This window comes from Leptodactylus fuscus, chromosome 3 (genome assembly GCF_031893055.1).
Source record: "Leptodactylus fuscus isolate aLepFus1 chromosome 3, aLepFus1.hap2, whole genome shotgun sequence".
NCBI lineage: Eukaryota > Metazoa > Chordata > Amphibia > Anura > Leptodactylidae > Leptodactylus > Leptodactylus fuscus.
In genome coordinates, this window is record NC_134267.1 from 113,910,695 (window position 1) to 113,937,119 (window position 26,425).

At 43.9% G+C, this 26,425-nt stretch overlaps 1 protein-coding gene across 1 annotated transcript in view; it reads left to right on the forward strand.

Moving 5' to 3' along the window:
• The window catches only part of MCHR2 (melanin concentrating hormone receptor 2), a 137,895-nt gene that overhangs the window by 49,388 nt on the left and 62,082 nt on the right, over nucleotides 1-26,425 (forward strand). Inside the window, exon 2 of the mRNA XM_075266653.1 lies at nucleotides 19,669-19,869. Coding sequence (XP_075122754.1) covers nucleotides 19,669-19,869 — 201 coding nt within the window. The remainder of the gene's footprint in view (nucleotides 1-19,668; nucleotides 19,870-26,425) is intronic.

A 26,425-nucleotide genomic window follows, 5' to 3' on the forward strand; every position in this document is an offset into this window, starting at 1 on the left:
CACTGCACCTGGGCCCAGGCATGTTGTCATGTGTGATAATGGCCGTAACCTGGGATTGGCTCTGTAGCTTGGCAGCCTGCAACATATTCCATGCCTGGGCCACGTTTTTAACTCATTGCTGCTAATCTTTTGAAAAAGGTACCCCAATGTTCCTGAGCTACTGGTGAAAGTGTGGTGCTTGTGCGGATAGTTTTTAAAGTGTATAGTTGCCGCTGCTAGCCTCTATGCACTCCTACAACGCCTGTACCTGCTGGAACAACGGCTGTTGTGCGACGTCTCCACACTGCTGGCACTAAACATATCATGTGTTGAGCAGAGTGTGTGAGCAGCACAGACCTTTGATGTAGTTCCAACTCCAAAACCCTCGGGTTCGTCAAAGTCAACTCCCTCAGTTGCTCAACCATGAGTGGCCATGGGTGGCAGACTTATGTGAAATCCCATCCCATCCATTGCACTGGACACGAAACATTAGCATGCGCTCAGCACAACTTCGGATATGGCAGATGCGTTAAGCAGGGTGCAGGGTACAACACAGACCAGGCCCGAGCACCAGGAACAGGTGTTAGAAATACTGCAGCATCTGCCATTTCCTTCCAATTTTGGGGTTTTGGACCCGCCACCGACTTGTCTGGACCTAAGTGGGGATCATGAGACACAGTTGCCATCAAGACAAGCTGTGGTCATGTGCGGTTTGCAGTAAGGGGGCAGTGCGCAATTGGAAGAGGAGTTGGTGGATGACGAGGCCACCGACCCCACATGGACAGGGGTGATGTCTAGGGGCTAAAGCAGTGTAGATGTAGAGGGAAGCTAATTCAACAAAAAACCTGGGTAGAAGCAAAGGCATAAACTGGGGTGATGTTTAGGGGTGAAAGCAGAGTAGATGTGGAGGGAAGCTAAGCAGCAAAAACAGTGGGTAGAAGCAAAGGCATGCAAAACTCTACCCTGTTGGAAGACTTATTCCCAGGTCTGGAACACGTTAATGGCCCCCCTGGACAAATTACTGCCACTCAGGGGCCTAGTGTCACCAGGAGGGACAAGTATAGGCGCATGTTGTGGGAATACCTGGCCGACACCAGCTCTGTCCTCTCCGATCCCTCTGTGCTCTACAGCCTAAACTTATTTTCTCATCTTTTTTTCTGAACTGCACATCTCTTGCCTGCTTCCTTTGGGATCTTAGAAATGGTGGTCCACTTCCACAGATGGTAACTTCAATAGACAGTGTAACGGGAGTAGCTGAGGGATCGCTGTCTTAACCACTTTTTGGCACAAAATTAACTTCCAAAGCCAAATATGGTGCAAGTATATGATGCAAGGACACCTACACACCTATCTCTGACACATTGGGGAGTTCACCCTCATGCGCCCTTTTGGCCTGCACCATCATGCGCCTCTTCCCAGCCACTCCACATTTCCCAAGCTTTTCATTGCAGGCAGAAGTACAATACAACCCACCCCCATGCCCAAGCCTGTAACAGCCTCATCGATAAACTGCTGGCCCTGGAGATGTTGGTGTTTGTTTATGCTTCTGGAGACCCAGGCCTTCCGTCAGCAGATGGCAGCTGGGGCACCTCCCTATGCTGGGCCTAGCCGTTACTACTTCTCTTGGTGTGCTGTCTCTGCCTTGCGCCTGCATGTGTCCCATAACATCAGTCGGGCCCAGAGCTCTGCGCTTTGCTGCAAGGTCCACTTGACCACCGACACATGGACAAGCGCCTGTGGTCAGGGATGCTGCAGTGCTTATCTTTAATGACAGGCAGGGTGAATGTGGTGGAGTCTGTTCCCCGGGTGCAAACTGGGGTGGCCTATCTCCTCTCCCAGGCCAAAATTCATGGCAGGAGTAGACTGAAACCCTACGAAGCTGCAACCTCCACCCCAGCTACTAGCGGAAAACACTGTAACACTGGCATGGGGAGATGTCAGCAGGCCGTGCTGAAACTGATCAGCTTGGGGGACAGACAGCACAGTGCCTCCGAGGTCAGGGATGCCATCCTGGCTGAGATGGCATTTTTTTTTCCCTGCTACACCTGGGGCCTGGCATTTTTGCGCCTGTGATAATGGCTGGAACCTGGTAGCAGATCTGGAGCTTGCCAGACTCAAACATGGTCCACGCATGGCCCACGTTTTCCAACTTGTTGGTGCCATGTTTCTTTGAAACCTACACCATTGTGCCTGATATACAGGTCAAAGTGGGGCCATTTTCGTAAGTGAGAACTAGCCTCTGCTAGGCAGAAAACATTCAGAGCACACTCCTCTCATCTTCGCACCGTTGGCTGGCGGAGGAAGACGAGGGGGTTGGAGTGGCATCTGATGTCCCTATCCCACACGAGGCTAGAGGGTGCACTTCAGTGCATCCCATTGCTTCACCACAAATGGTGTGAAGGGGAGTGGAAAATGGAGGAAATGGAGAGTGACCCTTACAGTTGGGGCCAGCAAAGGCATGCCAAGTAACACACTGGCACACATGGCTGACTTCATCTTGGGTTGCTTTTCAACACATATTTCACATCATGAAGAACAAATAATACTGGATTTTTTCAAGCCTCGAACCCCGGTCTAGGTCTAATGTCTGTTCCTTTCTTATATTAGGGGAGAGGGAAAAAAAATTACTTCAGTGATACGTTTAGCGTACATAGACTGACTATTAATGTGTATCCCACTTAGTGTTGTTAGGGTTACACACCGTCACAACCTGGCTAAAGCTTCTATAGCTGTTAATAAAGTCAACATAACTTTACAGTATCCAAAAAGACAGCTGGTACCGACAGAGAGCAAGACAAATGTCACCCAAAGCTGTGAGCTCTGAACACCCACAGTGACTTTGGCGTCATCATCATTATAAGGGAGCGGGTGGTAATAAATAACTTGGCAGTGCCTAAAACCCAAAAAGCTTATACAACTATATTTACATTAAGATACACAAATGAAACTTTTCAGTAGCATGTCATGAGACAAGCTGATAAGCTCTTCCTTTGTGCAGTGCTATTTGAAAGTTAAACGCTGCCTTTATTTTAATTCTGGAGAAGGTGCAGACATTAGATTTAGAACATGTTGTCTTCATTGTCCAAATCCTCTATATAGGTAACGTGTTTTTCGGGCCGAGCTGTCTGGGAACGAGCTGGTGCAGCACTGACAACCTGGGTGAATATGGCAAGAGCCTGAGATGTAGGGTGAATGAATCCCCAAATTATTTGTGGAATTCCCAGTGAGACAATGGCACTGTATACCAGAAGTAAAAATTGTGGGTGCACGTAACCCCCATATATTCTTTGAATTCCCAGTCAGACAATGGCACTGTATACCAGTATTAAAAATTGTGGGTGCACATAACCCCCATATATTCTTTGAATTCCCAGTCAGACAATGGCACTGTATACCAGTAGTAAAAATTGTGGGTGCACATAACCCCCATATATTCTTTGAATTCCCAGTCAGACAATGGCACTGTATACCAGTATTAAAAATTGTGGGTGCACATAACCCCCATATATTCTTTGAATTCCCAGTGAGACAATGGAACTGTATAGCAGTAGCAAAAATTGTGGGTGCACGTAACCCCCATATATTCTTTGAATTCCCAGTCAGACAATGGCACTGTATACCAGTATTAAAAATTGTGGGTGCACATAACCCCCATATATTCTTTGAATTCCCAGTCAGACAATGGCACTGTATACCAGTAGTAAAAATTGTGGGTGCACATAACCCCCATATATTCTTTGAATTCCCAGTCAGACAATGGCACTGTATACCAGTATTAAAAATTGTGGGTGCACATAACCCCCATATATTCTTTGAATTCCCAGTGAGACAATGGAACTGTATAGCAGTAGCAAAAATTGTGGGTGCACGTAACCCCCATATATTCTTTGAATTCCCAGTCAGACAATGGCACTATATACCAGTAGTAAAAATTGTGGGTGCACATAACCCCAATATATTCTTTGAATTCCCAGTCAGACAATGGCACTGTATACCAGTAGTAAAAATTGTGGGTGCACATAACCCCAATATATTCTTTGAATTCCCAGTCAGACAATGGCACTGTATACCAGTATTAAAAATTGTGGGTGCACATAACCCCCATATATTCTTTAAAAACCCAGTCAGACAATGGCACTATATACCAGTAGTAAAAATTGTGGGTGCACATAACCCCCATATATTCTTTGAATTCCCAGTCAGACAATGGCACTGTATACCAGTAGTAAAAATTGTGGGTGCACATAACCCCAATATATTCTTTGAATTCCCAGTCAGACAATGGCACTGTATACCAGTATTAAAAATTGTGGGTGCACATAACCCCCATATATTCTTTAAAAACCCAGTCAGACAATGGCACTATATACCAGTAGTAAAAATTGTGGGTGCACATAACCCCCATATATTCTTTGAATTCCCAGTCAGACAATGGCACTGTATACCAGTATTAAAAATTGTGGGTGCACATAACCCCCATATATTCTTTGAATTCCCAGTCAGACAATGGCACTGTATACCAGTAGTAAAAATTGTGGGTGCACATAACCCCCATATATTCTTTGAATTCCCAGTCAGACAATGGCACTATATACCAGTAGTAAAAATTGTGGGTGCACATAACCCCCATATATTCTTTGAATTCCCAGTCAGACAATGGTACTGTATACCAGTATTAAAAATTGTGGGTGCACATAACCCCCATATATTCTTTGAATTCCCAGTGAGACAATGGAACTGTATAGCAGTAGCAAAAATTGTGGGTGCACGTAACCCCCATATATTCTTTGAATTCCCAGTCAGACAATGGCACTATATACCAGTAGTAAAAATTGTGGGTGCACATAACCCCAATATATTCTTTGAATTCCCAGTGAGACAATGGCACTGTATACCAGTATTAAAAATTGTGGGTGCACATAACCCCCATATATTCTTTGAATTCCCAGTGAGACAATGGAACTGTATAGCAGTAGCAAAAATTGTGGGTGCACGTAACCCCCATATATTCTTTGAATTCCCAGTCAGACAATGGCACTGTATACCAGTATTAAAAATTGTGGGTGCACATAACCCCCATATATTCTTTGAATTCCCAGTCAGACAATGGCACTGTATACCAGTATTAAAAATTGTGGGTGCACATAACCCCCATATATTCTTTGAATTCCCAGTCAGACAATGGCACTATATACCAGTAGTAAAAATTGTGGGTGCACATAACCCCCATATATTCTTTGAATTCCCAGTCAGACAATGGCACTGTATACCAGTATTAAAAATTGTGGGTGCACATAACCCCCATATATTCTTTGAATTCCCAGTGAGACAATGGAACTGTATAGCAGTAGCAAAAATTGTGGGTGCACGTAACCCCCATATATTCTTTGAATTCCCAGTCAGACAATGGCACTATATACCAGTAGTAAAAATTGTGGGTGCACATAACCCCAATATATTCTTTGAATTCCCAGTCAGACAATGGCACTGTATACCAGTAGTAAAAATTGTGGGTGCACATAACCCCAATATATTCTTTGAATTCCCAGTCAGACAATGGCACTGTATACCAGTATTAAAAATTGTGGGTGCACATAACCCCCATATATTCTTTGAATTCCCAGTCAGACAATGGCACTGTATACCAGTATTAAAAATTGTGGGTGCACATAACCCCCATATATTCTTTGAATTCCCAGTCAGACAATGGCACTGTATACCAGTATTAAAAATTGTGGGTGCACATAACCCCCATATATTCTTTGAATTCCCAGTCAGACAATGGCACTGTATACCAGTATTAAAAATTGTGGGTGCACATAACCCCCATATATTCTTTGAATTCCCAGTCAGACAATGGCACTGTATACCAGTATTAAAAATTGTGGGTGCACATAACCCCCATATATTCTTTGAATTCCCAGTGAGACAATGGAACTGTATAGCAGTAGCAAAAATTGTGGGTGCACGTAACCCCCATATATTCTTTGAATTCCCAGTCAGACAATGGCACTATATACCAGTAGTAAAAATTGTGGGTGCACATAACCCCAATATATTCTTTGAATTCCCAGTCAGACAATGGCACTGTATACCAGTAGTAAAAATTGTGGGTGCACATAACCCCAATATATTCTTTGAATTCCCAGTCAGACAATGGCACTGTATACCAGTATTAAAAATTGTGGGTGCACATAACCCCCATATATTCTTTGAATTCCCAGTCAGACAATGGCACTGTATACCAGTATTAAAAATTGTGGGTGCACATAACCCCCATATATTCTTTGAATTCCCAGTCAGACAATGGCACTGTATACCAGTATTAAAAATTGTGGGTGCACATAACCCCCATATATTCTTTGAATTCCCAGTCAGACAATGGCACTATATACCAGTAGTAAAAATTGTGGGTGCACATAACCCCCATATATTCTTTGAATTCCCAGTCAGACAATGGCACTGTATACCAGTATTAAAAATTGTGGGTGCACATAACCCCCATATATTCTTTGAATTCCCAGTCAGACAATGGCACTGTATACCAGTAGTAAAAATTGTGGGTGCACATAACCCCCATATATTCTTTGAATTCCCAGTCAGACAATGGCACTATATACCAGTAGTAAAAATTGTGGGTGCACATAACCCCCATATATTCTTTGAATTCCCAGTCAGACAATGGCACTATATACCAGTAGTAAAAATTGTGGGTGCACATAACCCCAATATATTCTTTGAATTCCCAGTCAGACAATGGCACTGTATACCAGTATTAAAAATTGTGGGTGCACATAACCCCCATATATTCTTTGAATTCCCAGTCAGACAATGGCACTGTATACCAGTAGTAAAAATTGTGGGTGCACATAACCCCCATATATTCTTTGAATTCCCAGTCAGACAATGGCACTGTATACCAGTATTAAAAATTGTGGGTGCACATAACCCCCATATATTTTTTGAATTCCCAGTGAGACAATGGAACTGTATAGCAGTAGCAAAAATTGTGGGTGCACGTAACCCCCATATATTCTTTGAATTCCCAGTCAGACAATGGCACTATATACCAGTAGTAAAAATTGTGGGTGCACATAACCCCAATATATTCTTTGAATTCCCAGTCAGACAATGGCACTGTATACCAGTAGTAAAAATTGTGGGTGCACATAACCCCAATATATTCTTTGAATTCCCAGTCAGACAATGGCACTGTATACCAGTATTAAAAATTGTGGGTGCACATAACCCCCATATATTCTTTGAATTCCCAGTCAGACAATGGCACTATATACCAGTAGTAAAAATTGTGGGTGCACATAACCCCCATATATTCTTTGAATTCCCAGTCAGACAATGGCACTGTATACCAGTATTAAAAATTGTGGGTGCACATAACCCCCATATATTCTTTGAATTCCCAGTCAGACAATGGCACTGTATACCAGTAGTAAAAATTGTGGGTGCACATAACCCCCATATATTCTTTGAATTCCCAGTCAGACAATGGCACTATATACCAGTAGTAAAAATTGTGGGTGCACATAACCCCCATATATTCTTTGAATTCCCAGTCAGACAATGGCACTGTATACCAGTAGTAAAAATTGTGGGTGCACATAACCCCAATATATTCTTTGAATTCCCAGTCAGACAATGGCACTGTATACCAGTATTAAAAATTGTGGGTGCACATAACCCCCATATATTCTTTGAATTCCCAGTGAGACAATGGAACTGTATAGCAGTAGCAAAAATTGTGGGTGCACGTAACCCCCATATATTCTTTGAATTCCCAGTCAGACAATGGCACTGTATACCAGTAGTAAAAATTGTGGGTGCACATAACCCCAATATATTCTTTGAATTCCCAGTGAGACAATGGCACTGTATACCAGTAGTAAAAATTGTGGGTGCACATAACCCCAATATATTCTTTGAATTCCCAGTCAGACAATGGCACTGTATACCAGTATTAAAAATTGTGGGTGCACATAACCCCCATATATTCTTTGAATTCCCAGTGAGACAATGGCACTGTATAGCAGTAGCAAAAATTGTGGGTGCACGTCACCCCAATATATTCTTTGAATTCCCAGTCAGACAATGGCACTATATACCAGTAGCAAAAATTGTGGGTGTATATAGCCCCAATTCTATTGCTAGGGGACTTGCAGGGTATTTCTGAGGTGAAGGTGGGGGGGCACACCGTTGGAACGGGGATTTGGGGTGTATATATGGGGTATACGGGAATACACTGTCAGTGTGTTCCATTCAGGATCCTGGGAAAGCTGGGTTGCGGCGATTGAGCCCGTCAGTGCCACGTTACACTGACAAGCTTCTCCCTGGAATTGAAGTTATATGTAAGCCCAATATATTCTTTGAATTCCCAGTGAGACAATGGCACTATACGGCAGTAGCAAAAATAGTGGGTGTATATAGCCCCAATCCTATTGCTAGGGGACTTGCAGGGTATTTCTGGGGTGAAGGTGGGGGGGCACACCGTTGGAATGGGTATCGGGGGTATATATCGGGTATACGGGAATACACTGACAGTGTATTCCATTCAGGATCCTGGGAAAGCTGGGTTGCGGCGATTGAGCCCGTTAGTGCCACGTTACACTGACAAGCTTATAAGAGCTGTTGGTTGTCTTCTCCTTCCTATCCTAGCCTGTCCCTGCCTACCCAGAATCTAACCCCTAGCTAGCTGGACGGAAACCTCCGTCCCCGGTGAATTGCAAGCTCAGAATGACGCGAAGCTGGGCGGCGCTGTTCTTTTAAATTAGAGGTCACATGTTTTCGGCAGCCAATGGGTTTTGCCTACTTTTTTCAACGTCACCGGTGTCGTAGTTCCTGTCCCACCTACCCTGCGCTGTTATTGGAGCAAAAAAGGCGCCAGGGAAGGTGGGAGGGGAATCGAGTAATGGCGCACTTTACCACGCGGTGTTCGATTCGATTCGAACATGCCGAACAGCCTAATATCCGATCGAACATGAGTTCGATAGAACACTGTTCGCTCATCTCTAGATTCTGTGTTAACATTTGAAATACATAGGCTAGGTGATACGATGTCACTAAGTGATTTGCCTTTGCGTGGAACAAAATTGACACCTGATTCTATTAATTTACTAGCTATAGGATCAATTTCTAATATAGGTAGGTTTCTTTTAATAATTTGAACAATTTGGTTGAATTGTAATGTATAGGGAGTGGAAAAATAAAAAGACAGTTCTTTTTTATATGATAATGAACTCCTATCAGCTAAGAAATCCTTGTGATCTCTACTCATGACAATTTTCTCATCTCTTTTTAACATCCAACGTGGGTAACCTCTCTCACTTAGCCTAGTAAGTGTTTGTTCAGGTTGTGCAACATAATCTTCTACATAATCTTCCGTGCACGTTTTGTACGGAAAAATTCACCCACTGGTATAGACTGAACCGTGTGTTTTGGGTGGCAACTAGTGGCTAAGATTGTTGTTACCTGATGTGGGTTTATGGTATAGAGATGTTTGGACCTTGGCTGTTGTGCGATTACAATAAGCTTTAAATCCAAAAAAACAAATTGTATGTTGGTCATGATTGTAAGTAAAGCTAAGATTTAAATTGTTGGTGTTAACATAATCCAAGAACATTGGATTTTGCTTGACTTTTAGGACTCATTATTGTGTAAAAATCTGAGCTTACTGGTAGGTACTCTGGTAGTCTAGTGCAGTGATTTTCAACCTTTTTTGAGCCGCGGCACACTTTTTACACTTAAAAAATCCCGGGTCACACCACCAACCAAAATGGCACAAAATGAGACTAAAACAGTACATATTATACATATAGTTAATAATATAGATTCTAAATGTATTTATACTCACTCAGTGTGAAACCTGGGCCTGTTTCGATGAACACAAAAGGGATATCCTGGCAGGAATGGTGGAATTGTATAATACCCTTTTAATGGAATGGTGGAATTGTATAATACCCCTTTAGTGACAATACACTATCATGTCCCCCTTGTTGTCCCCACACAGTATAATGTTCTTCTCATTGTGCCCCCCCAAAGTATAATATCCCCTCATTGTGGTCCCTACAATATAATTTCACCCTTGCTGTGCCCCCAAAATATAAAATCCCTTCATTGTGACCCCCACAGTGTAATGTCACACTCATTCTATCTCTCTGTATGAATGTTCTCATAGAGTCACAGCCATACCCGCAGCTATCTCTAGGACAGTGGTGTCTCTGAAATCCTTTCCCGCCTCTACGCGTCTGTGGCCCCGCCCCCTCCAGCCGATAGGCGGGCGGCTGTTCCTGTCTATCTCCCAGGGATGCCGCTCGGGGTTAGCACTGTGAGTGGAGACTCAGCCGTCGCTCCCTGTAGGGAAGCCGCGGGCAGCACAAGACGTCGTTTCGCACTGTCAGCTGCAGTGTAGCTGACAGTGTGAAACAACACGGAAGGTGCCGGGAACCCTGTCAAAGTTGGAGACTTGTGCGGGCCGCAGATATGCCCCCGGGCCGCATGTTTGACATGCCTGTCCTACACTGTAGGAAGTTGTGGCTGCGCATCGCTGCACATTGCCGGGGAACAAAACACAGGGGGCACCATAGTTTGGGGAACTTTCCCCGCGGCACACCCAACCATGTGTCGCGGCACACTAGTGTGCCGCGGCACACTGGTTGAAAATCACTGGTCTAGTGGACCAGTACAGCTCAGTTAGCCATTATATTAGTACATCATCATGTCATGACATAAAGTGAGCTATGCAGTGACCAATCTCCACATTAAAAAAAACTTACAGTATCTTATATTTGCGGTGTTCTGTTTCAATGTATGTTTCAATGTATGCCACCTTTGTATGCACTTCACTTGGAATTTTCTCAACTACTTTCTTCAATTAAAGTACGTATATTATGAATCGTTTTTGCTGTTTTTCAGCATTTTGAATGCATGTTTCTGTATAGGTTTTTTAGATGCTATGGAGGGGTGAGAGACCCTCAACTTGAAGGGCTTATCGTGTCTTGTCTGGCTTTATTGGTTTACCGTATATTTCTTTGTGAAATGGACAACCCATCCAAATGGTGACAATACTTTCTTTTCAGCAATATTAGATGAAATTCTTAATTTTATTCAGAGTATATGTGTCAATATGTTCTGTAAAAGCAAATGCAAAAAATACAAACCAGGAATATGTGAAAGACTGCTATAGTTGAGAAAATCCCATGAGAAATCTTGGCTTTCTAATGCCAGAATGTTCTACGAGAGGCAAAAATATCACAGCAGGGTTTCTACCAAAGGTGGATGATTGAATAGAATTTATAATAAAATGGACATTATTAAACAGAGAAGGCAGGACTGCTAGGCAGTCATGGTGGTTAGACTATTGCCAACTTTATAGAACAAGCATACTTGTTATAATTATTATAATTATTATAATGACTCAGTTTCTTTCTCAGAGAACACAACTGATGAAATCTGAAGTAAACAAAATGATTGCAGCTTTAACTCTATATAAACATCAGGGACAAATATACAGTATATATTAGTTATGTTTCTTTTTGCAATTTAAATAGCTTTATGCATTGATATAAGGGTCAATTATAGAAAAGCCAAATGATACTTATACTATGTAAACAAAATGGACAAAAATCTTATACTGTGTTGTCTACACTATAATTAATCCATTTTCTAGAAAATGGAAGTTATTGTGCATTATACTAAATGAATTAAAATGCATGATTTACACTGTGAAAATTGCTAGACTAAAAATTACAATGGCATGTCTAAAATACAATTTCGAATAATTGGCCCTTAAAGGCACTCACAAATTTATAAATGCACCCAACACTAGAAAAATAATGAGATACAACAAAACCCTTTGAACTCCTAAAACTAAATTTACACATGGAAAAATAAGTAATTCCTCTTCATTTTCAGCTGCCAAATTCACTCGCTGCACCATCTTCTCCTGCCTTCAGAGCAGCTTCTGATACTGGCCATCCCTGCCACCTTCTCCAGCGTCCTCCATGCCTAGGATGCTTGTAAACCAACAACCTCCTTGGGTTTCAGATACCAGCCCTGGGAGCACAAGCTGGCTCCTTTCCTTAAATGACCACCTCAGGGGAGCCACCCCAACATTGCCACTATGCCTGCTCAGCTCACTAAGATAACTCTTCCTGGCAAAACCCTAGGCCCAGATCATTGCCTCCTGGCACATCGGGACCTCAATGGGACATAGACTCCTGAGAGTCTATTTGCCAGTCCCCTCACTGATACCCTGGGGGAGTTGAGTAGACTGAATGCCCACTTAAGTGCAGTACTTATAAGAGTAGATTCTGAAGCTTATGTCATCATTCTGGAGCAGTCTTATTAAACTGAACTGTCCTGAACTGAACTGAACCTTTTCAAATAGACTTTCCACACTGGAAACCGCTATTTCAACTCACTGCTTTCAACTACAATATCTGGCTACCTCTTTGATGACTTGGAGAATAGGAACAGGCGGAGCAACATCTGCATCAGGGGGATGCCTGAATCTATTGAGCATCAACAACTGGATAACAGTTGCACAATCTTCAACTCTCCCCATGGCTCAATGCTTGAACTGGACCAGGCGCATCACTCTCTAGGCCCTTGCTCACCTTATCCTCATAACCTCAAGGATGTCATATGTTAGGTTCACAGATACCAGCTGAAGGAGGCCATGATGTGTACAGCTTGCAAGTCCGGCCAGGTGATGTTTCAACCTCTCAAGGCTCACTCTGGCTAAGTGGCAAGCCTCTCCTGGACTTATTGATTCAGAACCAAACTCTAATCCTAGAGATTTCCGTACCATTTAGAGGTCTCTCTCACTCAGTAAAGTGATGTCCCTGTCTTCACAGTCACCCTGAGCCTATCTTCTGTGGTTATCCACTATTAGAAAGTTTGTTTCCCACTGGGTCCTCACACTACTATATAGTGCATGGTTGGGTGTATTAGCCTTCGCTAAACCTTTTTGATGAGGACTTTCCCACACTCGGTGGTTTCTGTAGTTCTCCCCTCTAACCCTAGTCTTTCCTTGTGTTAGCTTGTGTTTTCTCTCCTCTTCACAGTGTTCATTGCCCTCTTTGTTTTATCCCTCCTAACCCTCTCACAAGACATGGCATCATTACATATTTGATCCTGAATGCTAGAGGTCTTAAATTCCCTCAGAAGAGGAATCAAATCCTGTATCAGATGCATAAAAAAATATCACACATTCTGATTTTGCACCCACTTCAGGGAGAATCACATCCCGGATATCCGCAACGGGCATTATCTCTCTTGCTTCCACAGCGCCAATCTGGCCACAAAGTCCTAGGGAGTATCTTTTGCTCTGCATATCTCCACCACAAGGCATTGGACAAGTTACTCTACCCTGAGGGTAGGTTTGTCTTCTTAAAGCTGCGCATTGGGAGCACAGTGTTCACTATAGCTGGTTGCTACCTCCAAATCAGAGGCAACAAGTTTACTGTAAGTAAGTAAGTTTGCATAGTTTATCAAAGGTGTTGGGGGTGACTTCAACTTTGTGCTAGATCAGTCTGTTAATTCTACTATCTCACACCCTGCCCACTTCCCTACGCAGACTAAAAAATGCACCACACAGTTGGGGGAAGGGGTATGATGATGAGGGGTAAAGTATCATTTTATCCCAGACAACCCCTTTAACCCCTTCCCGCCGATGGCACTTTTTGACTTCCTGACCAAGCTCGATTTTTCAAAACTGACATGTGTCACTTTATATGGCAATAACTTTGGAACGCTTTAACTTACCAAAGTGTTTTTAAGATTGTTTTTTCGGAACACATTGTACTTCATGTTACTAGTAAATTTTGGTTGATATGTTTTGTGTTTAATTATGAAAAAATAGGAAATTTGGTGGAAATTTTGAAAAATATTCATTTTATAAAGTTTGAAATGATGTGCATTGCATACAGATAGTCAGACCGCCAAAATTATATCATAAATCTCATGTCCCAGATCTCTGCTTTATGTCGGCATCAAACTTTAGGCGCCCTTTTAATTTTTACAGACATTATAAGGTTTATAAGTGAAACAACAATATACAAAATTTTCAAGAAATTTCCAAACCCCATTTTTTAAGGGACTAATCCAGTTATGAAGGGGTTTTGAAAGACCCTTGTATTAAAGCCCTCCATAAATCACCCCATTTTCAAAACTGCACCCCTTAAATAAGCCAAAACAACATAAACCTAGTATTTTAACCCTATAAGCGATTAACAGGAATTAATACAAAATGGAGGTGAAATTTTCAAATTTGATTTTATTTTACTAATATTTTCATTTAGCCCTAGAATTTGCACATTCACAAGGGGTTAAAGGAGAAAACGCATCCCACAATTTGTTAGGCAAGTTCTCCCGACTACCACAGTACCCCACTTGTGGGTGTAAACTAATATATGGACGCACAGCGAGACGCAGAAGGGAAGGCGCGCCAAGGAGCTTTTAGAGGGCAGATCTGGCTGTGATCAGTTTCAGGAACCATGTCGCATTTACAAAGCCCTTGAGGTGTCAAAACAGTGGAAACCTCTAGAAAGTGACCCCATTTTGAAAACCGCACCCCTCAAAGAATTTATTAAGTAATGTAGTGAGCATTAGTAACCCCGAAGTGAATATATAAGCTGTGCGGAGTAAATTGGGTACACCAAATCCCAATCTATTTTCCCACTAGCTCCTATGACACGGACGGGGAAGAGGAGCATTCTGGGGGATCAGAGCTGGTGTATTATCTCTCATAAACTCTAAATATGGGGTGTCCCCTGAAACCGCTCGCACAGCTTATACATTTCCTTCTAGTCGCAGCCACTTATGTCCTAGTGATTCGGCGACTTTTGGGGGTTTTGTCTTCACATTGTACAAGCTAGATTTTTATTTTTATTTTCTGGCAATGTGGCCATATGAGGGCTTGGTGTTTGCGGTATTAGATGTGCTTTTCAATACCACCATTTTGGGGCCTGTAACTTATTGACTACATTTTATTAACTCTTTCTGGGTGGGATGTAAAAGGAAACATCAATTCTGACATTGCTTTTTAGCATTTATTTTTTTCCCCGCACAGTGTTCAGCATAAGTAACATGTTACCTTTATTCTGCGGGTCGGTACGGTTATGGCGATACCTCATTTATATTATTTTTTAATGCGTTGCTATTTATGCAGAATAAAATTCAATGTAGGGAAAAAAATCAATTATTTTTGCATCGCCATCTTCTGAAAGGCATAACATTTTTATTTTTCGCTACACAGAGCTGGTTGAGGGCTTAATTTTTGCGAGAAGACCTCTTCTTTTTATTGGTACAATTTTTGTTTTCATCTGACCATTTGATTACTTTTTATTGAACATTTTGTAAGGGAAAGGTGGTGAATAATCATTATTTTGTGCTGTTTTCTACGGGGGTTTTTTTACGCCGTTCGCCGTTCGGGTTAAATAATGTTTTAATTTTATTGTTCAGGTTATTACGGACGCGGCGATATCAAATATGTAATTTTTTTTTCTTTTTTTCTTTATTTTACATAATAAAACATTTTATATGGGGAAAAAGGGATTTTTGGGGCTTTATTTATTTCTAATTTATTTTAAACTTATTTAAACTTTTTTATTTTTACTTTTTTCTAACTTTTTTTTTCTGTCCCCATGGGGGATTGAAGCAGTGATCGGCTGATCACCGCTTCACTACATATACGCTGCAATACACATGTTACACGTGTATTGCATTGTATAGGAAGCTGTCAGCCTGTGTGGACGCACAGGCTGACAGCTTCCTTTACGGCAGGATCAACCAGGTGCGTGAAGGGGGTAAGTGATGGGGCAGACCCGGGGTCACTGATCAGACCCCGGGCTGCCCCCTACGAACACCGGCACCCCCCGAAACCGGCGCGGGAGGTGCCGATCGCCACTATTTTGAAACGAAACCACGGAGGTGCCGGCGGTCATGTTGACCGCCGGCATATCAGGGGTTAACACCCGCGATCGGACCCGCTTCCGACCGCGGGTGTTATGGGGCACTGTCAGCCGTAACATACGGTTCTGTGTGCGCACCATGCGCCCGCAGTAATAGTACGGCGGTTTGCGGGAAGCCCTTCCCGGCAGCACCGTACTATTACGGCGCATGTCGGGAAGGGGTTAAAGGGGTTGTCCCATCACAAGGATCCTATCTATACTGCTTGTTAATGTGAATGTAAGACTTTTCCTAAATACACTGCTTCAGCAAAACTGCTTTGTTTGTCCACTATCTTGCTTTATTCAATTCATTGTTGACACAGCCCTTGACTTATCTGGTCAAAAGTCAAGTGACATATCTGCTGCTCTCATGGGGGAGGGAGGAGGGGCTAAGTGCACTGGAGCGAGCCTGTGTCTGTAGCTATTCCTGTGTAGGGGGGTAGTTTACACTTTGGGGGAGAGGGGCCGCCAATACAGACCCGACATCCGCTGTAATAAAGAGGCGGATGCCGAGGAGGGTTAGACGCCAGCACAGGTGTCGGGGCCTGCGACATCGCTACGCTCCTGCCCTGCATGAAGCCAGCAGCGGCAGGAGAAATGCTGCTATTCCAGAGGGGGGGGGGGGAGGAGCTGAATAGCAGCATCGCTCCTGCCGCTGCTGGCTTCATGCAGGGCAGGAGCGTAGCAATGTTGCAGGCACCTGTGCCGGCGTCTAACCCTCCCTAGCATCCACCTCTCTATTACAGCAGATGCTGGGTCTGTATTGGCATTGTGAAGGCTGGGAACCTGACTGGTCTCACCATCTATTCGCTGTACGTCCGATGCCTAGCTGCATCGAGAGCGCGCACGCAGGGCCAGAGGCATAGAAGCGACGTCATATCGCTGCTGGCTTTGCATATGTAGCCCCGCCCACCAATGATGCAACAAAGCAGGAAGAAAGAAGATTTTACAGCATCAAAGACTGGTGAGTATGCGACGTGAGAATACCCCTTTAATCTTGCCATTTGTACCCACTTCTTTTCAATCATATTCCCAAAGATACACATGTGACTGTGATTTAACTTCATTTTTGTTTGCCTTAGAGCGTTTTTCCTGCAGCGTTTTTCACAGAAAGTCTGCAGAGTTTACCTCTGTGGACTTTCTCCTCCAATTATACCTATATGAAAAATTCCAGTTTCCGTAGTTATAATTGACATGTTGCAATTTACGAAAAAGCAATGGATTTTGAAATCACAACATATCCAATGTGGAAATTTTCTACAATGTGTGGATGGGATTAGCCAGAATCCCATCCAGTTGCAGATATTGTAAAAAGCAGCAATTTTTGACATGGCGTTTCTGCCACAGCAAAATTGTTGCGCTTATGCTACGTGGGGCACCAGTCTTTGAGATAACATTGATAATAACATATTGGGCAATTTTTATTTTTAAATCTTTATTTTTTATCCTAATTAGAGATGAGCGAACAGTGTTCTATCGAACACATGTTCGATCGGATATCAGGCTGTTCGATGTGTTCGATTCGAATCGAACATCACGTGGCAAACTCCCAAAAAATTTGATTCCCCTCCCACCTTCCCTGGCACTTTTTTTGCACCAATAACAGCGCAGGGGAGGTGGGACAGGAACTACGACACCGGAGGCATCGAAAAAAATCGGAAAAAGTCATTGGCTGCCGAAATCAGGTGACCTCCATTTTAGACGAATAGTGGATTTCAAATCCGGGTCATATGAGAATGTGAAATTTGTGACTAAGAGACAGGGATAGCTGTACAGGCAGGGATAGCTAGGGATAACCTTTATTTAGGTAGGAATGTTATTAAAAATAACTTTTTGGGGCTCTATCGGGTGTGTAATTGTGATTTTTGTGACATAAACTTTTTCCCATAGGAATGCATTGGACAGCGCTGATTGGCCAGAGTACGGAATTCGACCAATCAGCACTGGCTCTGCTGGAGGAGGCGGAGTCTAAGATCGCTCCACACCAGTCTCCATTCAGGTCCGACCTTAGACTCCGCCTCCTCCGGCAGAGCCAGCGCTGATTGGCCGAAGGCTGACCAATGCATTCCTATGGGTATGCAGAGACTTAGCAGTGCTGAGCCAGTTCTGCTCAACTACACCGTGTGCCGGTCAGCCCATCTGATATAGCAGAGCCGAGTGTGCACTAGAACCCTTATGCACACTCGGCTCTGCTACATCAGATGTAGCAGAGCCGAGTGTGCACTGGAACCCTTACGCACACTCGGCTCTGCTACATCAGATGTAGCAGAGCCGAGGGTGCACTAGAACCCTTATGCACACTCGGTTCTGCTACATCTGATGGGCTGACCGGCACACGGTGTAGTTGAGCAGAACTGGCTCAACACTGCTAAGTCTCTGCATTCCCATAGGAATACGCCGGTGGAGTAGTGGAGCTAAGCACACACATTCAGCTCTACTTCATCGGGCTAATAGAATGCATTGGCCAATCAGCGCTGGCCAATGCATTCTATTAGCATGAGCTGAGTTTGCACAGGGGTTCCAGTGCACCCTCGGCTCTGCTACATCTGATGTAGCAGAGCCGAGTGTGCACAAGGGTTCTAGTGCACCCTCGGCTCTGCTATATCAGATGGGCTGACCGGCACACGGTGTAGTTGAGCAGAACTGGCTCAGCACTGCTAAGTCTCTGCATACCCATAGGAATGCATTGGCCAGCCTTCGGCCAATCAGCGCTGGCTCTGCCGGAGGAGGCGGAGTCTAAGGTCGGACCTGAATGGAGACTGGTGTGGAGCGATCTTAGACTCTGCCTCCTCCAGCAGAGCCAGTGCTGATTGGTCGAATTCCGTACTCTGGCCAATCAGCGCTGTCCAATGCATTCCTATGGGGAAAAGTTAGCTTGCGAAAATCGCAAGCTGACAGGGATTTCCATGAAATAAAGTGACTTTTATGCCCCCAGACATGCTTCCCCTGCTGTCCCAGTGTCATTCCAGGGTGTTGGTATCATTTCCTGGGGTGTCATAGTGGACTTGGTGACCCTCCAGACACGGATTTGGGTTTCCCCCTTAACGAGTATATGTTCCCCATAGACTATAATGGGGTTCGAAACTCGTTCGAACACTCGAACAGTGAGCAGCTGTTCAAATCGAATTTCAAACCTCGAACATTTTAGTGTTCGCTCATCTCTAATCCTAATGACAACAATGAAACAGAGAAAAGATGCCATTTATAGTGCTCATACCGTGTCAATGGCAAGAATTACAGAAGGTGGATGTCAGGAATTGTTTCTGCTAACCTGTTTATGTTAAATTAGGAACAGTAAATCTAAAAATGAGTGAAGAAAACTATATAGCTTGCTTACTTTCTTCACCATTATACTGCAACATAGGAATCATGCAGAGAAGAAAGGTGTTAACCTTCTGCTGGTCTGCTCAATCTTACCTGTCATGTCACTGTAGGTGGGAGGCAAAGCTTTATACATTTCTTAGTTTTAACTGTAATATGACACAAACATGAATATTAATGGAGGAATGGCTGGGATATTTTAGTTTTCTTTGTATTTTCTTGCTTTAATGTTTCTTTAAGTACAGTAATTAAGATGTAAGTAGTAGGTTCTAACAGTCCTTTATTACATTAACACTATATAAGAAAGATGTTTAATGCAAAACCAGTGGGTATAGAGAATAAGTAGAGCTATTTATATAAAGAAAACCAGAGCATGAACTGAATATGTCTTTTATTATTGCAGAGTAAAGCAGTGTGGAACAATGAATGGGATCCAAATCACATCATGGAATAGTACTAGCGACTTCTTAAATAAATCATGGAATATGAGAAATGAATATCATCTCATTAATACTGCAGAAACTGTTATTCTGCCTTCCTTTATTGGAATCATCTGCTCTACTGGATTAGTGGGAAACATCTTAGTATTGGTCACTATTATAAGGTAAGCTGCAATAACTGCAAAAGACAATTTTTTCACACTAACTGAAACTTTAGTGGTGGTTAGTGGCAGGGAACCGTACCATTTAGAGAAAACTGTAATGTTGCTGCTGTAAAAATCTACTTTTAATGAGTATGCAAATGAGCTGTTAGGCGCATGCAGAGCATAGCCATATTACATGAGGTCACCATTCAATACCATCTTCTAACTGTAACCCCTGCTAGGGGTAAAGTAACAGCAGTAGGCAACACTGTACAGACACCCTGGATTACCTATCCCAGCCCCACCTGCTTCTCTGTGCCCCTGCCACCTAGGGGAAGAGCTGCAGAGGATTGGGGGAGAAGGGGATTGTGGGCCAAGGAAAAGCAGGAAGGAGATGAGGGGACCGCATGGTTGGGAGAGCAGAGAGTCAAGCACCTGCACACACAGGGCAGAGCTCCAGGGACAGTCCTGCCAGCACAGCAGCTAAGACCAGGAGAGGAGGTCACCCTACAGCTAGATAGCTCTACAACTTGGCTCTGGAGAGACCCCTTGTCTTATCACACAGGCAGACCCTGCCCCACTTCACCAGGACTTGATTGCTGCAGAGTCAAGCAGAATTCTGGAAGTGGATGCACCTATGTGTCTGGGAGTTGTGAGTAACCACTGCTGAACTGTGTTATAGAGTTGTTGTGGGAACTATTTCAGAAGACAGTAATCAGTGCACCAACGGTTCCAGCAAGCACGCCAACACCTAACAGGGTAACAGGGTCCCAACTGATGGACTGAGTTATTTATGTTGCTGCAGCTTTATTAGGGGAGATTTGGTACATGCAGCTAGCTACGGTATGTGGAGTGTGTGAGAGAATTATGTACTATGTGTAGGTCATTGTACATTAACCCTGTGTTCCCCAGAGTTTAGAGTATTAGGGGATCCATTTATACTATTATATCTGCCAGGCCTGGCATGCATTTATAGCTCATGGTTACAAAGGAGCAGCCGCTGGATTGTTTATATGTTATGTTATATGTTATCTTACCTTTATACTTCTGCAATTTGCTCTCCTAAGCACATTCCTATTTACTTCTATCCCAATAAATATTCCCAGTTGTTTTACCCCCATTTCTGTGAGTGTGTACTGAGCTTAGGCAGGGGTTTCCCGAGTCAACCCCTGGCAGAAGAAGACAAGCCTCCTGCCTTCCTACAGAGCTCCGAGAAATATTTGGGTGGAGGCACTGCGCCATAGCGAATTTAAAGATACACACACCCTTCCTATAGAGTGAGGTCTGAAGGGGTGTTACATAACATAACAGGTGCAGATCTACACTGACCACAGTAGAAAACGGTACCCTGGTATTCATGCTCTAGATGCAATGAACAGCACATTCACTTATGCTTTGAAAGTTAATTTCTAGAGATGAGCGAGTAGTGAAATATTCGATATTCGTTTCAAGTAGCCCCTCAATATTCGACTATTCCACCGAATATCGAATTCCATTATAGTCTATGGGGAAAAAATGCTTGTTTCAGGGGAAACCACTATTCGATTAAGGAGAGTCGCCAAGTCCACAATGACACACATGGAAATGATGCCAACACCTCTAGAATGCAACTGGGACAGCCAGGGCCGCCGATAGGCCAGTACTACTGCTACTGGCATCAGGGGCCCGGCCAAATTTAAAAATGGGGGGGGCCCGGTTTTGGCCCGCCACCGTGTGCCGGCGCCCGCAGCGGTCATTGTATGTCCTGTTTCAACTCAGATCTGCGTCCAGAGTTGAACACATACGCGGCTGAAGCGAGGAGCTGACCTGTGTCATGAATCTGGGGGCAGAGATGTGGAGACATGAATCTGGGGGCAGAGATGTGAGGACATGAATCTGTGGGCAGAAATGGAGGGGACATGGATCTGGGGGCAGAGATGGAGGGGACATGAATCTGGGGGAAGAGATGGGGGGACATGAATCTGGGGGAAGAAATAGAGGGGACATGAATCTGGGGCAGAGATGGGGGGACATGAATCTGGGGCAGAGATGGAGGGGACATTAATCTGGGGGCAGAGATGGGGGGACATGAATCTGGGGGCAGAGATGGAGGGACATGAATCTGGGGGCAGAGATGGGGGGACATGAATCTGGGGGCAGAAATGGAGGGGACATGAATCTGGGGGCAGAGATGGAGGGGACATGAATCTGAGGGCAGAGATGGAGGGACATGAATCTGGGGGAAGAGATGTGGGGACATGAATCTGGGGGCAGAGATGGGGGGACATGAATCTGGGGGCAGATGAAGGGTGTATATGAAGCTGGGGGAGAGACGGAGGGGGGACATATAATTTACGGGTGACTGTATGAGGATTATACTGTGTGCGGGCAAATGGAAAATTAATGAGTGGGCGGAGTCAACATAACAGTGGGTGGGGCTAAATTTTGCACATTTTGTCCCTCTTTTGGTTCTTCAAAAGTTGAGAGGTATGGGTACAGGGGGCAATGGGAAGATGTCAGAGGGTGGACGGGGGATTGTTGGGACATCGGGTGTGCGGCACTGCGGAGAGGGAACTGGGGCAATAATATATAATATATAAGTTTTTAGCTGGAGAATAATAATGATGTAGGCTGCTATGTTACTAGCATAGCAGCCTGTTTGGGGGTGGGACTTTCACTTTAAAGGAGTGTTCACATTGCGTTTTTGGCCTCCCTTGCCGGGATACGTTGGTAACCAGTCACAATCAGCTCCCCACTTATCCCTGCACGGAGAACTGCAGGCCCCCCTTTTTTTTTAATGGCCAGTTCTTCGTGCAGGGATAAGTTGACAGCTGATTCTGACTGGTTACCAACGGATCCCGGCAAGGGAGGCCAAAAACGCAATGTGAATAAACCCTGAGGATTTATTAGGAGGGCTCTTATAAATGGTGTTGGCTCTCTATAGGCGCGGTCACACGTAACAGATTTTACCTGCAAATTAGAATCTGATTAAGCCTTGTAATGCTGCTAAATAAAGGGAAATGTAATACATAATTGGTATGACGCAAAATAAGGTAGTTTTAAAATGGCGGGGGGGGGGCAGACACTTAGGCTGTATGGGGCCCCAAAATTTCTGATGGCGGCCCTGGGGACAGCAGAGGAAGCATGCCTGGGGGCATCTAACACGCCCAAGTCCCAGTATCCCACTATCACAGCCTATCAACTAGACACTTTCCACACTCAATAGAACATCTATGAAAGTTGAAAATACTTGGAAACCTTCTTTCTTCCACAATAGTCTGGACAGAAACAAAAATTTAAAGCTAAAAAAACATTAGCATGCACCCCTTTAAATCATGTTGCCCATGACAACCACAGATGGCATGGGAAATCCAACAGACCCCACCCTTTGGGCTCATTCACACGGAGTAAACGCCAGCTTATTCTGAACGTAAAACACGTTCAGAATAAGCGGCGTATAAAGCAGTTCCATTCATTTCTATGGTAGCCGGCATACGAGCGCTCCCCATAGAAATGAATGGGCTGCTTCTTTCACTACGAGCACTCCCATTGAAGTGAATGGGAAGTGCCCGCGTGTACGGCAAGCTCTGCTCATGCCGAGCTGTACACGCAGCGCTTCCCATTCACTTCAATGGGACTGCTCGCAGTGAAAGAAGCAGCCCATTCATTTCTATGGGGAGCGCTTGTATGCCGGCTCCCATAGAAATGAATGGAACTGCTTTATACGCCGCTTATTCTGAACGTGTTTTATGTTCAGAATAAGCTGGTGATTAAGTAGTGTGAATGAGCCCTTAACTGGTATTGTGTATGTGTGTGTGTGATGTGGTAAGACCTTCAAAAATTCACTTTTCTGTCCCTTAACGTGAGCCCTTCCAAATTAAGTTAGAGTCCCTTAAACTGAGCTACCAGTAGAGATTGAGGCCCTTAAGGTGCCTTGAGCCTTTTACCAGCATAGTTTTAAACCGTTTAAGTTAGTTCAGCCTTGCACCAACAGAGTTTTTTGCCCTTTGGGTGAGTTGAGCCTTTCACCGGCAGAGTGTTATGCCCTTTAAGTGAGTTGAGCCTTGCACCAGCAGAGTGTTAACCCCTTTAAAATTGTTAGCCCCTAAAACGTTGGTTCCAGAACCATCACTCTCATTGTGTGGGATTGATGCAGTGGATTGGAGTGAGGACTCAGACATTGACCTTGATTTTGATTGTGAAATTGATAATGTTTTGGCATCAAGTCCTGGGGGTAACTTTTATTTAGAGGACCACAAAGGTGGAGAATTGGCTGCAACCACTACTACCGGTAATGGTCCTCTAATATCAGACTCTACATTACCTCTACAGGGTTCTGATCAGGTGTTAATGGTCCAAACAACATACTACAGTACTTTAGATGTAGATCAAAAACTACTTTCCCTTCCGACACCAGATTTAACCAAGGTTCATTATCATCATCCTGCTGAGATGGAGCCACTAAAGGAAACCTTGCCTTCAAAGGCATGTTCTGGAGCTGTGACTGAGCCAAATCTAAACACAGAGTCGTTTGGAACTGAACAAAATTCAAAGTGTCAAAAGACTTTAGAGACTGTTGAAAGTAATGGGATCCAGAATGAGGAGTTCATCACAAGGTTGACAGACCCAACTCCAAATGCTGCAGCACAAGCAACCAGCAGTCAGACTACGATTGTCTCTTCTTCAAGTAAGACACAAGATTCTTTGGAACCAGAACATGAAAAGCCAGTGATTGCCATTGCAGCAGTGCCTAGGCCATATTTTAGAGCAGTTCATTCAGAGATTGAATTGGGGAAAAATAAGAACATTTACTGTGATCGAGCCTTCATGCACATTAGTGGGCATGGACAACCTAATGTACAAGATCCACATGCTTTAACGGACGTAAAATTACGGACGTAAAAATACAGGCGTATTTTACTATAGAACTCAATGGAAACGTCTTTTTACGGCCGTAAAAATAAGCACAAAATAAGCACAAAAAACGTCTCGCGTTACTCCGTGTGAATGGACCCTAAAGGTATTTGTCCATTTTCCATAGAAAGTTGTACTGAAAGGAGTGATGTCCTTCTCATCACACACTGTTACTATCGTATATACATTTACATAAGGATGTTTGCTTTTTCAAGTATTTGCTTTTTCAAGGGTTAAGCAGCTGTGCCTGAACCCTTATATAACAGTCTTCGCTGCTGGAAATTTAACCCATTTCCTTTAGAAAGGATGGGTGCCCTCTTGTCTATTAAAGTGACCTTACAGTGAGCAACTACTCAAAGCTTTTTTTTTGTATACATTATTTTTGTAAATGAGATGTTTATTTTCAAGGTTAATTAAATACAATTTTTATAATCTCACCTCATATGCAAGGTCCTCCACACTAGTGTAACTATAAGGATCACAGCGGTCCGACTGGGCCCAGAAGCTAGAGAGCCCCACAGGTCAACATCAACACACTAATGATGGATAAACGTCTTTGATCTCTTCTCTTATTTCCTTTGATGGCTAGATATGACCCTTGCTCTCTGGTAAATTGGAGATTCATGATAGAAAGTCCTCTATTTATAGAAAGGGGATGGCAAAAAATAAATAGCAGTTGGTCAGCAGCATGTAATTCAGAAGTGATACAGTGGTAGACACTAAGGCACAAAAGTGTATATATGTCAGGATACGGAGTCGCCGCGGTCTCCTTGCTGCGCGGCGTCTCCCTGGGAGACGTGTTAGGAGTTCTATTGGGTGTGCTTAGGTCATTAAGGGTTAATCTTTTCCTTGCCTTCAGTCTCCATGCCATTAGCCATCAGGTGTGCTTCTCTGCTGCTATTTAAACCCCACCCAGGCATAGATCCTTGCCAGCCATTCACTTTGTGTTTCCTGGTCCCCCTGCTCAGTCTGATTCCCTGTCTGTTTGTATTCCATATGTTTCTTGGTTTTTAGACCCGGCTTGTATTTTTGACTATCCCTTGTCTTTTGATTTGGTACCTTTTATTATATTTCCTGGCTTGACCTCTTGCTCGTCTGACCTCGCCTTCTCTTCTGTGTCTTGCTGGGACTTGTGGTCCTCCCTGGTTCCATGCTGTTTAGTCTTTTGTTTTGCATTGCATTTACACTGTGCTTTCTGTTTAGGTGTGACCCCGTGACTCCAGTCCCTAGGACTTTCAGGGCCTCCTCTCCCCTTATCCTAGCCGCCGGATAGAAGGTTAGGAGCCGTGGTAGGCGCACTTCAATTAGGAAGTGCATTGGTCTGCCTCATCTCAGATATTACAGCATAGTTATAGCCGCAGGGCCTGCGACCCCTTTTGTTATTAGTTGCACAGTGTTGCTTTCCCAGCTGTGTCACTTTGCACTGCCTGACCCTGACTCCAATCCTTACATAATGGCTGACCCTTACCCTAGGCAGGCCGCCAGGCGGTTTAGTGTGGATGCCAAACACTCTGTAACTGACCGCCTGGACGAACTGTCAAGGCAGGTGCAGGGCATGGCTGGGTTAATTAACCAAGTCTCGCAGCGTCTGGAGGCTTTGCCTGATCCAGCATCAGCCGCTGCAGGTTCTTCTATTCAAACACCAGTTCTTCCTATATTGAATACCCGTCAGGATCCTAAAATG